The 12,607-nt window shown below is 54.9% G+C and overlaps 1 protein-coding gene across 1 annotated transcript; it reads left to right on the top strand.

Moving 5' to 3' along the window:
- The first annotated feature begins 1,308 nt into the window (after positions 1-1,308).
- On the top strand, positions 1,309-9,550 carry LOC105867894 (HAUS augmin-like complex subunit 8). The gene is made up of 8 exons (XM_076001228.1): positions 1,309-1,375; positions 2,542-2,637; positions 3,308-3,402; positions 4,023-4,088; positions 4,190-4,345; positions 5,167-5,308; positions 7,367-7,508; positions 9,170-9,550. Exons 1-8 carry the CDS (start codon positions 1,309-1,311, stop codon positions 9,366-9,368), a joined length of 963 nt encoding a protein of 320 aa, XP_075857343.1. The 3' UTR covers positions 9,369-9,550.
- The last annotated feature ends 3,057 nt before the right edge of the window (positions 9,551-12,607 follow it).

Raw genomic sequence — 12,607 nt, forward strand, 5'->3', positions numbered from 1 at the left:
GTGTATTAAGTCACTCAAGTAGAGTTGACAATTCTACATTTCTAGTAAGAGGAAAAATGTGTGATTCAATGGGAAAATAGGAATAAAATGAAAGGGACTTTTAACAAGTCCTCTATATTTACCAATTTTCACTTATAAATATGGACACCATCACCCCATCCTCCCACCAACTACTACAAAACTGGAGCCATCAAAAATCAAAACACTGTCACTAAGCGTTTGGGTGGCTGTCCCAGAGCAGCTCTCTCTCAATTGCCTGGGTCTGTCCCTTTTCCCTCTGAGCTTTCATGTTTGACCTGGTATCTCTTTCCCAGAGTCAGTTGCCCTCAGCAGTCATTTGTGTGATAACATAGTCAACGGTCAGTGAAAGGCTGGAAGAGAATTGATGGAGGCGGAGGACACTCCAGGGTTGGAATAGAGGCAGTTACTTCTAGCATGTGCTCTTTAAAAAGAGTTAGAAGAAAAAGATGACATCTAGTTAAATTTGTTATGCCATAAGAATTCTCTATCTAGAGAGAGATTTCTTCAGTCCAAAGGTAAGTAATCTGTTGAGAAGAGTATTTCATTTTTATCTAAGTGAAATGTGTGTTATGCAGGTCTTTGTGAATGGGGTATAAAGAAGTAACAAAACTCATTACACATATCTAGGAAATACTTAGGAGAAGAGGTTTTGGGGGAAAGGTAAGATGATTATACCTTAGCAGTTCCTCAATTCAAGTCATGTGAAGATGTACATTTTACATAGTGTTTCTTAATTATAATAAAAGATTCTTTCAATGAAGCCTTCTCCTTTTATCTTATATTAATATTTAATTTTTGCTTTTGTGAGTAGTAGTGTCATTGTCATGTTCACACATTTTATAAAGCCTCTCCATTATGTTATTGTCACAGAGATGTAACAGAAAACTGTCTCTCAAAATATTGGGCAATCTGTTCATCAAAAAAAAATTGTCTTGGCCAGGCACAGTGGCTCAGTAATGCAGCTTTTTGGGAGGCCAAGGTCGGGGTTGGCTTGAAGCCAGGAGTTTGAGACTAGTCTGAGTAATATAATGAGATCCCATTTCTAAAATTATTTTTAAAAACTAAAAAAATTGTCTTCACACCTAAAATTTATAAAGGCATTGAATATCGTATTATCATTACCACTACGAAGTATTTATTATGTTCAGTAGAGTATTTCAGATCCTGTTCTTGATTTTGGGTGAGAGGATACTTTTATGTGAAAGAGTGAAAAACACTCTAGGTGGGGACACTTGCAATGTTGTTGAAATATTTTCACATGTTTCATAATTCAGTAGATTGAGTCAGATGTTTCAAAAATTGGTAGTGATACCTGGAGGTGGGAAGAAACCCAGCCAGCTCCAGAAAAGCAAAGGTGTGAAGCAGCCCTGACCCTTGGTCCGTGGCGAGCGCGGTGGCAAAGTGTGTCTCCACGTGTGCCAAGTTAAAGCTCCCTCCTTCCTTCCTGGGAAGGCTCAGGGCCGCTGTCAAGAGTCGGCGCGTAAGGACAGGTGGGGCACGTGGGGGCTGAGCGATGGCTGGGAAGTGGGGGGTCACTGCCCCCCTTTGTGGTCCCAGAGAAGAGCCACGTTGCCACCGTGGCGCTCCCTTGTGGCATCAGCTCCCTGTCTGCGTGACAGTCCCCACTGGCACTGTGAGAGCACCACTCTCGGAGAGGATGTGAGGCCTCATCCTCCCCTCACCACCCTGGGTCGCCTTCCCTGTCCCCTGTGCCAGCAGCTGGGTGGTCTGTCCTCACCCCTCCTCCTAGAAGCTGCCACCAGAGTGATGTGAAAATCTTTTAGTTTTCCTCCCTGTGGATATGACAGGAATTCACTGTAAAAAATGGAAAATGAGGAGGTTGGGGACCTCACTCTCGATCTGCCGCTCCGACAGTTGCCGTCGGTGTACCTGGTGCTCAAGGCGCGTCCGTGCGCTCAGTCCAGGAAGGCCCCTCCTCGGCGTGGCACTCGCCCTGGCTCTCTGTCCAAGTCCTCGCGTGCGTGCCTCGGCTGCAGCCGTGGCAGCTCTGCACTAGGCTCTTCCCGTGTCCAGGTCATGTGTTTCCCTAGCTGCACAGTCCGTGTTCCGTTCCCAACACGAGAGCGGGTGTCGTGCATGCCACCTGCCGACGCCTGCAGCGCGCTGGGCCCTCGTGCGGCTGCAGTGCATAGATGGTGTAAAGCAGGATCTCACGGTTTTGAATTCGGGCTCTCCCAGGGACCAGGAGCAGGAGAAAGCAGCCGAGAGCGAGGCGGGCAGAGCAGGCGCAGCGCCGTCTCTGGCCCTCAGCATCTTCTACGCCGGCAGAAAGGCCTATTTGCCTCCTTTTTGTTTGTTTCTGTTAGTTATAAAGAATGTCCCTTTTCTCACCGTACTTTACAAATAGACTCAAGTTGCTGGCTGGGAGTTTCAGGGATTTTCAGTCCTTTCTGCTACGTGGGAAGAAATTGGGGTTTGGGGGAGGAGTGGTATTGTTAAAAAAGCCGCCTGAGTTTCCGAACTGTCCGTGCTGACTTGCTGGGTCTCGTGTCTGGACAGCAGACCGCAGCGGGGCCGGGAAGGGCGACCTGCAGTCCACGTTGCTGGAAGGGCACGGCTCGGCCCCACCCGACCTGGACCTCTCCGCCATCAACGGTGAGTCGTCCGTCTCCCCCCTCCTGTCACTAGCTGGGGGTTGCAGCAGATCTCAGCAGGCCCCGAAAGTACAGACGCTCCTTCACTTACCACGGGGTCCGCATCCCGAAAGATCCATGGTGAGTTGAAAACACCATGAGTCAAAAATGTATTTAGGCCGGGTGCGGTGGCTCACGCCTGTCATCCCAGCACTCTGGGAGGCCGAGGCGGGAGGATCGTTTGAGCTCAGGAGTTTGAGACCAGCCTGAGCAAGAGTGAGACCCCGTCTCTACTAAAAATAGAAAGAAATTAGCTGGACAACTAAAAATATATAGAGAAAAAATTAGCTGGGCATGGTGGCACGTGCCTATAGTCCCAGCTACTTGGGAGGCTGAGGCAGAAGGATCATTTGAGCCTAGGAGTTTGAGGTTGCTGTGAGCTAGGCTGATGCCATGGCACTCTAGCCTGGACAACAGAGTGAGACTGTCTCCAAGAAAAAAAAAAAAACGTATTCAATGGCCCGATAAAGCCATTGTAAAGTGGGACAATCTTAAATTGAACCATTGCAAGTCCAGATGCTCCTCAGCTTACGATGGGGTTGCATCCCAATAAACCCATTGCAGAGTCGAAATATAAATCAGGGACCATCTGCGTGCATTTCTCATCATTAAAATGCTCTTCTTTATCTTAGAGAAAAGTGCAATCAAAAAGACTCCACAATTAGAAAAAACAATGTCAGAGAAAACGGCATCGACGTCATTTTCTGCCCCTCGGAAAAAGAGCCCGGTAGGTGTCTGAGAGGAAGGGGTTGCCGTGAACAGGCCGCGTGAATCTGATTCTGCCCCCGCCCTCTGCCGGGGTCACCCGAGGCCCCAGGGCTCCTAGAGCAAACAAGACAGCCGTGCCCCTTAGGATAAAAGTCAAGACCAGAACCGTTCTTAGATCATTTGTAGAGTTTGTTTCCCCAAGCACACACACGGGAGCAGAAACCAACACGGGACCGTGTGGAAAGTGAGACTGCGGCCTTCTCTGGGCTAGGGAAGCTGCGAGGCCAGGCCCCGGCCCCTGGCAGGAGCACAGCTGGGCCGTGGTCTCGCCTGGGTGAGGACAGGACCCACAGGTGGGTTCTGGTCCCGGCACAGCACTTAGTCGCTGGGTGCTCTCAGCTGGCTTTGCCTGGCCGCTGCCGCCACCCCTGCACCGCCTGTCGCGGCGGGAGGGCCAGACCTCCCCGTCCTCTCACAGTGCTGGAAAAGACCGCGCGCGGGAAGCAGGCAGCAGGGCCGCGCACAGTGGAGGATTCCCAGATCATCAAAGTAAACACGAAGACATGAGTCACGCTTCTGCCCCTGCTGGGTTCACACCAGTTCGCTGAGAACCGAAAGGGTGTTTTTCCTCCTCTCAAGACCCGGTCCGAAGAGATGGAGATGATGGAGTCGCAGACGCTGCTGCTGACTCTGCTGGCGGTCAAGGTGAGAGCAGTCCTTGGTCGCGTGTGCCGTGGTGCCAGGCGGCCTCGATGACCCGGGGAGGGAGTCCCCTCCAGCCTGAGCTTTCGTTTCCCGTTTAACAGATGGAGAAGGGTCTTGCTCAGTTCGAAGAAGAGGCGGAAAAACACTTACTAAAACTGTGCAAAGAGGAGGAGGAGCTGCAGAGAAAGACCCACGAGCTGCGGCGCAGACTTCTCTGTCAGAAGAAGCGGGAGCTGGAGGAGGCGCTTGACGCCCAGGTCGGTTGTCAGCCACACGTGCGACCGGGCTCTGAGCCGAGCGTTCTGGCTGGGCCGCCTCCCACCCTTGCAGGCAGCGTCGTGGTAGGACTTTGGGAGGCCGAGGCAGGAGAATCGCCTGAGGCCAGGATTTCAAAACCAGCCTGAGCAAGAGCTGGTCTATTTCTACGAAAAATGGGAAAATTAGCTAGGCATGATGGTGGCACACCCGTAGTCCTAGCTGCTTGGGAGGCTGAGGCAGGAGCAACACTTGAGCTCAGGAGTTTGAAGTCACAGTGAGCTATGATTGCATCATTGTACTGTAGCCCAGGCGACAGACCCTCTCTCTAAAACAAAAACGGTAATATGTGGATTTTCTACTGCTATGGTGGCGGGGGGAGGTGGCAGCCCTAACCCCGGATTTGTTCAAAGGTCAACTATGTATTGTCACAGACCCCCATGCAGACCCAGGCAGCACGGAAGGGGTGGGGCGGGCCATGCCAGGTTGGCCTTAGGAGGCAGGCTCATACGTGGAGTGCTCCAAGGCAGGAGGGCCCAGCCTTCCTGGATCCGTTGTGATCCCAGTTGAGGGCCCAGGCCCAGAACACACTGGAAGGGGACCCATGTTCATAGTGAGGAGCCTGCGCCACCCTACTGTCTGCTGGGCCGTTGGCGGGAGGGGAGAGCTCGCCCCTGCCTCTGTCCCTTCAGAGGCTTCCCAAGCTCCGATCCCTGGGGCTCGTGCAAGAGCAGTGCCGTAGCTTACCCTTGCACGAGCCCTTCCACTTCCGGGCTGGTGACCGCAGGGCCCCTCCCACAGCCCCCTCCCATCCTGCTTGCAGATGGAGATGCTCAGTCCCTTCCAGGCAGTGGGCGAACGCTTCCAGGAGCAGTACAGGATGCTCGCCACGGCCCTGGACGCCACCCGGCACGAGCTGCCCGTGAGGGCGATCCACCTGGAGGGCGACGGGCAGCAGTTCTTAGGTAGGAAACGGGACGTCTCGGCTGCGTTGCGCAGGCTGCGGCGGTGAGGAGCGCGTGCCAGTGCTTCCCGTGGGCCTGACGTGGTCGTGACAAGTGTGCTTTCCCGTCTAGTGGCAGAGGATGGTGGGGACCGGCCAGGCTGTGGTTCCTCCAGGGTCTTGCCCTGAGTAAGCGACTTTTGGGATTTGTGCAGGGCTGTGGGATTCACAGTGATCTCCTGTCCTGCCGAAAGGCATTCTTGCGGGGCCGGCCTGCAGTCCCTGGGTCCTACACGTGCGAATCGGTGGCTGGCGGGGCTGCAGGGCCACCGGCCCACCGTGGCCTGCCCGCTCCGCAGAGCGGTGAGGTCCTTTCTGTGCACGGGTTTCCTGCCTGGCCCACTGGAAGCCCTTGGCAAGTGTGAAAACTGCCACGCCCGAGCCCCAGCCCTCTTCAGAACAGGTGTGCTCCTTGAGAGGGTTTCCGCTGCCCCGAGCCTGGGTGTTCCTAGGAAGAGCTCTCCTGCGTCATCTCAGTAGGCTTTGCTTGAGGCTGTCGCGGTAGAGCGCGGTGTGTGAGACGCACAGGGGCTTCCCCGTGCCCCGCCGGCAGCGCATCCGAAGCAGAATGAAGCCGCGGTCCAGGGTCCCAGAGGGTGTTGCTCGATCGGCAGCCGAGGGCAGAAAGGGTTTAGTGAGTCGAGTTTTTTCCAGTGTGACACGGTCTAGGCATGATGCTGAACTTTGGAAAACGAGCCAAGTTGTAAAGAAAAAAGTGACATTTGTGGGCAATGTCGCGGTTTGTCCGTTGGCGTGTTTTCTTTCCATGTTAGCGCAGCACGGTGTGCACGTAAACAGACTCGACATCGAGCCACACGTGTCGCGGTTTCCCACTTACTGCGTGCACGCTTCTCTGTTGCACGTCGTTGTGAGAAGGGCATCATGGCCACATGACTCATCGCACGGGCGTGTGCAACTTGCCCTCGGTGGATGCTTGTCAGCGTCCGGGTTTCTGGTTCTGTGGCGACTGCAGCCCCTTCCGCGGCCGTAACTCTCGGGCTCCGTCCCTGCTAAGCGCCGTGGGCATTGCCAGGAGCGGGACTAGCAACTCCATGCATTTGCTGCGGCTGCCGCAACAGATGGCCAGGACCAGGCAACCCAAAGGAGCAGAAACGTGTTCCCTCCCAGTCCGGGAGGCCAGAGTCGGGGATCGGCTTTGGCAGGACCAGTTCCCTCTAGGCTCTAGGGGAGGAGCGAGCCCCGAGTCCCTCCTGGACTCTGGTGTTGCTGGCGCTCCTTGGCTTGTGGCTGCGTCACTCCAGTCTCTGCCCGGTCCTCACGTGGCCTTCTCCCTCCGTGTCTCCTTATCTCAACTCCCCTCGCCTTGTAAGGACACCAGTTACTGGATTAGAGCCCACCCTAGTGACCTCAGCTTGACTCAGCCCCGTCCGCAGAGACCCGTGTCCAGCTGAGCTCAGGCTCGCAGGGAGCTGCGAGCAGGACGGAGCCTGGGGACACAGTTCAGTCCACAGCAGGACGGAGATGCCATTCTCGAGGCCCTCGGGGTCCCAGAACGTGATCCCGACGTACAGCTGGCCTAGATATGACGTGTGTCCGAGGGGGAGAGGTGCGTGGTCGGAATGCACGTGGCGTACGTACTTGGGCTGCGCGTGTCCCTTGGCTCAGGGGATGCAGGGCTGCTAGGGTCAGTAGTACAAAGGAGGGGATTTTAAAGTTGCTCCTGGCCTGGCTGGGAGACCCCGGGTGACGCTGGCACAGCGTGGCCTTTCCTGCGTCTTGCACTGGTTTCTGTCGAGGACACCAGAGTGGCATTCTAGGTCTGTTTGAATGAGCACCTGGTGGACATGCCTGTCCCACTGTCTCAGGCCACCGTGATCTCTGGCCAAGGGACAGAGAAGGTACCAGTGCACGAGTGTCTTCCTCTGCTTACCCTTCTTGCCTGTGAGCTCTAGCAGAGCACTGCCGTGAAGAGAGAAAAATCTAGCCGGCCGCTCATCTGTGCGTCTGTTGCTTTGGGCACCGTGCAGTCCATCGCTCACGACCGCTTCCCCCGCCCTAGACGCCCTGCAGTCTGAATTGGAGACCACTCAGAAGCTCCTGGAAGATCTCAGCATGGGCACTTCAGAAGAAAACGTGCAGGTGCTGGACCTACTGGGCGAACTCAAAGACGTGGCCGTGAAAAAGGACCTTGCGCTCCTAAGGTGTCTCAGAAAATGTTAAGAAAAGGGTGGCACCCGGTCCAGGCAGGATGTGGGCTGTTGGCGGCTGCGCTGTTTAGAGGCTCCTAGTTCCCCTTGGGGTTCAGCTCCCAGGGCGAGCCGCTCTCCCCACAGACCCTGCGTGGTACGGGAGCGGCCAGCAGGGGTCGCTGTTGTCCGCGTTGTGGACAAAGTCTCAGTCCAGGAGCACCTGGGGCGTCTTAGGTCCCCTTCTCCCTTGCTTTGGAGTTGGTTCTGAGGGAGTGGGGGCGCTGGTGCCTTGGGGACCAGAGAGGTTGCAGGGCGGGCCCCAGATTCCCAGTGTGAAGGTCGAGCGAGACAGGGAGGAGGGGATGGCAGGAGAACTCACACCTGGCTCTGGAAAGTCCGGGAAGTTCTCAAGCAGCCAGAAGAGAAAGGGCCTCACCCCTCACCCACCCTGTCCCAAGAGTAGCCAGCACAGCACAGGCGCCCTCGGGTCAGTGCTGTTTGGGTTCTAAATGTCTTCCAGGGTCAGGGCTTGGGAGCGTGTTTTTGAGCTCTTTATTGAAGTATAAATACACACGGCAGACACAGATCCTAAGGGACCGCTGAATGGCTGTCACAGAGCCTGTGCCCTTGTGGGACCAGCCCCTAGATCTGACACAGCCCGTGACCAGCCCCCCGAAATCCCTCACGACCCCTTCTTTTCACCGCCCCCAGGCAATTTCTAACTATGGGCTTTTGCACCTCTTCCGGAAAAGAATCTTGTTTTCTCCTCCTTACAAGGCTCGATCTGTCTCCCGAGATGCCTGAAATATCTGGAAAGGACTCATGAGACACAGCTGCCACCTGTCTTCAGCTCTGGCCTGTCTTCTGTGGGTGGCTGCAGGACAAAGTCAGGGCACACCGAAGGTTTGCAGATGGCAGGGGTCACAGCTTTGAGCGGTTAAACACGCAGGCGTCACACGCTTCTCCACCGCCATGTGAGTGGCACGGAGGGGCGGACTTTATCCTGTTCGCAGCTGTCCCTCCTGCTCCTGAGACAGACGTGCCCGGCGGTCTTGGTTTCCTGTTGCTTCTAACAATCACTGAAACGGGGTCATTGATAAAGACAGGGAATTTATTTCTTATGGTTCTGGGGACTGAGAATGTCGAAGGGTCACATCTGGTGATGGCCTTCTTGCTGGTGGGGACTCTGCAAGGCGGTGGTGACATAGGACATCCCGTGGCGAGGGGCTGAGTGTGCTGGCTCAGTTCTCTCATAAAGCCACCAGCCCCCCTCCTGTGATACCCCATTAATCCACTGATTCACGAGTGGCAGGGTCCTCGTGACCCAGTCACCTCTTAAAGGCCCCACCTCTCAGCGCCCCACGCTGGGGATTGCGTGTCAGCATGAGTTTGGAGAGGACAGACGTTCAAACCGTAGTACCAACCATAGTGCTGATGCGTTCTGAGTATTTCTTGACCCAGTGAGTCATCTTTCATGCCGGCCTGGTACCGTCTTAGGAGTTTCCCTGATTGAGTCTTCTCCGCCCAACCCTGTTCCCCGCGCTCCCCCACCGAGCACACAGGCGACGTGGAACCCCCCACCCCACGCCGCAGCCCTTCCTTCACCACTGAGGGGCTCTGCTTGCGTCCGGCGCTCAGAGAGTGAGGCCTCCACTCCTCCTCTCGCCCCACAGGAGCTTCGCCCAGGTGCTGGAACTCTCCGCCGAGGCGAGCAAAGAGGCCGCCTTGATAAACCAGGGCGTCTGGGAAGAGGCCCAGGGCCTGGCGACCCCCAGCCAGTGGTACTTCAGCGAGGACAGCACCTGCGAGGAGTCCCAGGGAGCAACTAAGAGCGCAGCCCTGCCAGAGGACAGCGCGCCGCGAGCCCCGTGAGTCCACGCTCATGCCGCGCTCACCAGCCCGAGCGGAGACCTTCCTCCAGGCAGACGAGAAGAAAGCCTGCTGTGCCTCTGTGCCAGCGGGGTCTGCAGTGACGCGTCGGTGACATTCAGGACACTCGAGCACTTGATACACTACCTTGTTGGGTACTTAAAATAAACCCGTTTGCAACTGGAGCCTTCGCTCTCTATGCAGGGGACGGTTGGAAGGCCCGTGTTGTCTCAGGTTCCTGTGAGCGGCTGATCCTGGGCCTTGGGACCTCCAAGACATGACAGCGTGCCGCTGTCAAGATGATTTCTCGTCCTTCCGCCACGAGAGTGGTTTTGATGACTCTGATAGCAAGACAGGGATTGGCTGACAAGTGGACAGTTCTCGGTCCCAAGTTCCAGTAGTTGTTGCTGGGAGGTGCTCGCAGGCTGGGGCTGGGGCCCAGAGAATTCTTCCAGGCAGCTCTCCAGCTTCTTCCCTGCTCTGTGTGGGCTCAGGGGTCTCACTGGTCCTCATCGCACTTTCCAGTTACTCGTGCATGAGGGCAGATGTCTGCGCCTCTGACTGACATCTCCAGGTGGGGGAGACAAACACGGGTCACACCCCATATGCACCCCCATCCGACATTCAGGTAAGAGATGCACGTCTTCGCCTCAAGTGGTTTGGGCATACGGTTTGGGTCTGGACTTTCACCTTAATGCCACCAACCGTCAGGGTCCCCGCTGTGGCCTCTGCGAGGGCTTCAGCAGCAGGTCTGGTTTTGCCATGGTGGATCGGGGAGAGGAGACACAACTGCAATTTCCATCCAAGCCTCCACCCCAAACCCATCGTCTTAATCTGTTCAGGCTGCTAGAATGAAATGCCACAGACTGGGTGGCTTATTATCAACAAGAGAAGTTGGGTTTCTCACAGTTTTGGAGGCCAGGAGTCCCAAGTTCAAGGTGCTGGCAGATTTGGTGCCTGGTGAGGCCTGCTTCCTGACTGGCCGCCTTCTGTCCGTGTCCTCACGTGGTGGGAAGAATGAGGGAGCTCTCTGGGGCCTCTTTTAAGGGCACCACTTCCATTCAGGAGTGCCCCCCTCGTGACCTAACCACCCCCCAAGGCTCCACCTCCTAATCCCATCACCTTTGGGGGCCGGGTTTCCAGCATAGGAATGTGGGTGGCGGACACACACGCAGACCACAGCACCCACAAACCCCACATTTCTGCGTCCTCTCACGCCAGGGCTAACCTAAAGCCGCCTGCGCCAAGGAATCCTGGAAACTGTTCTGTGCACTTGACTTTATTCCCACTCGTGAGCTTTGAGGAAGCTTTGAGTTCACAGCAGGGGCTGAGCCAAGGGACCTTGGCCCTTTTGTCATTCTTTCTCTGAATTAATCTGATTATTGCCCATGATGATTCCAGGTGTGGTTACACATTGTAATCTCTGCCTTCCAGGTTTTCAAATTTCTACAAACTGGAGTAAATATAGCAGACTTGTTGGGGCTGTTTCAAATATTGAAGGACCCTGGATGGTCCCTTCAGTTCATCCAGCCTTCCAAAGTGCTGTCTCAAGACCCTTGTTTCAACCCTGGGAATGTCCATGCCAAGGGTTTTAGGAACCCTGTGCCAGGAACTGTGGACAAAGACCAAATATTATATATTTTTTATTATACTACAAGGACATCATTAAACCCACTTAGATAAAAAGGAGCCAGGCGCAGTGGCTCCCGCCTGTAATCCTAGCAATCTTGAATGCTGAGGTAGGAGGATCCCTTGAGGCCAAGAAGTTCAAGACCAGCCTGAGCAAGATCGAGACCTCATCTCTACAGAAGATAGAAAAATTAGTCAGGCATGGTGGTGCATGCCTGTAGTCCCAGCTACTCGGGAGGCTGAGGCAGGAGGATCACTTGAGCCCAGGAGTTGGAGGCTGCAGTGAGCTATGATTGCACCACTGCACTCCAGCCTGAGTGACAGAGCAAGACTCTGTCTTAAAAAAAAAAAAAAAAAAAAATGTGTTTGTAAGCCTCTGTTGAGGTCCCAAAATGTTATGCTAGCAAACATCTGTCCTAGATGTGACCCATACCAGAAGAAAAGCAGTTTCAGGTTTCCAGAAAACTAGAAAACACCTGTTTGTTTTAAACAGTGGAGGATCGTGCCCGGAAGCAATGTTACGACGAAGGGCAGACTTTATGTCCCAGAGCAAGGCAGCCTATCAGGACAGCAGGGTTACGGGCAAGATTCAGGAGCGATGCTGTAACAAACCCGGACTCACTTAGAGCTGATGTCCTGCTCTCGCTTCTCTGAATGGGGCACTGCCACATGGCACATTTTTAGGGGACACTTCATCGTATCGTAGTCTTTACTTCCAACTCTAGGGCCCCTAGAATCTCCTGTCTAAGCCAGGCACTGCTGAGGACCAACAGAAGGAGGGGCTGCTAACAGAGACCTCAGACCCACAGGTGGAAACTGGACACATGGGCGTCCCGAGGCTGACATTCTCTCACGGTGGGAATTAAGGGTTTGATTTTAGATAATGGATTCAGCTCATGGGCTCCACACCCACGTTTCCAAGGGCTGTGTCCTGGGCATAGCCCATGACCACCCTCGGTGACAAGGACCCCACTGCTCAACATGCTCACCACCATCTCATGACACACCTCTGGCCGTGGGGCTCGGATGGCACCCCTGGGAGGGGCTAGCGTCAGTCCCACCGGGCGAAGGGTAGTGGAGGAAACACAGGCAACTCCTGGTGTGATTTATTTCAGTTTGCACCTGGCACGATGAACATTGGCAGAGCGAACAGACAAACACAGCCCTGGAATCATAACTGACACCCGGTGTGTGTTTGGCATCTGTCTTTCTCCTTCCTGCTGTTCAAATCTGGGCAAATGACTTCCCCTGTCTGAGCCTCCATCATCTCCTCTGTAAATGGCGAGTGTTAGGAGCTCAATTATGTCCCCCACAACACATATGTTGACCTCGTAAACCCCGTACCTCAGAAGGGGACTGTGTTTGGACGTGTGGTCATTAAAGTAGTCATCAGCAGAGCTGGAAGTGAGAGGAAATCTGTTATAAACGGCTCTTTCACACGGATGTGAACCAGAACCTCCCGACTGAGCACAGAGAGGAGGAAGCAGAACCACAAGGGGCAAGGACAGAGGCACCCGGCTGGGTCCCTCGTGCTGGGAATGAGCCAGACCCCAGGACGCACCGGGCACAAAGCCCACTTGGCTCTGCAGCCAGGGGCACCCTCCATGGGTTCC

The sequence above is a fragment of the Microcebus murinus genome, chromosome 4 (genome assembly GCF_040939455.1).
Source record: "Microcebus murinus isolate Inina chromosome 4, M.murinus_Inina_mat1.0, whole genome shotgun sequence".
In the NCBI taxonomy this organism is placed as follows: Eukaryota; Metazoa; Chordata; class Mammalia; order Primates; family Cheirogaleidae; genus Microcebus; species Microcebus murinus.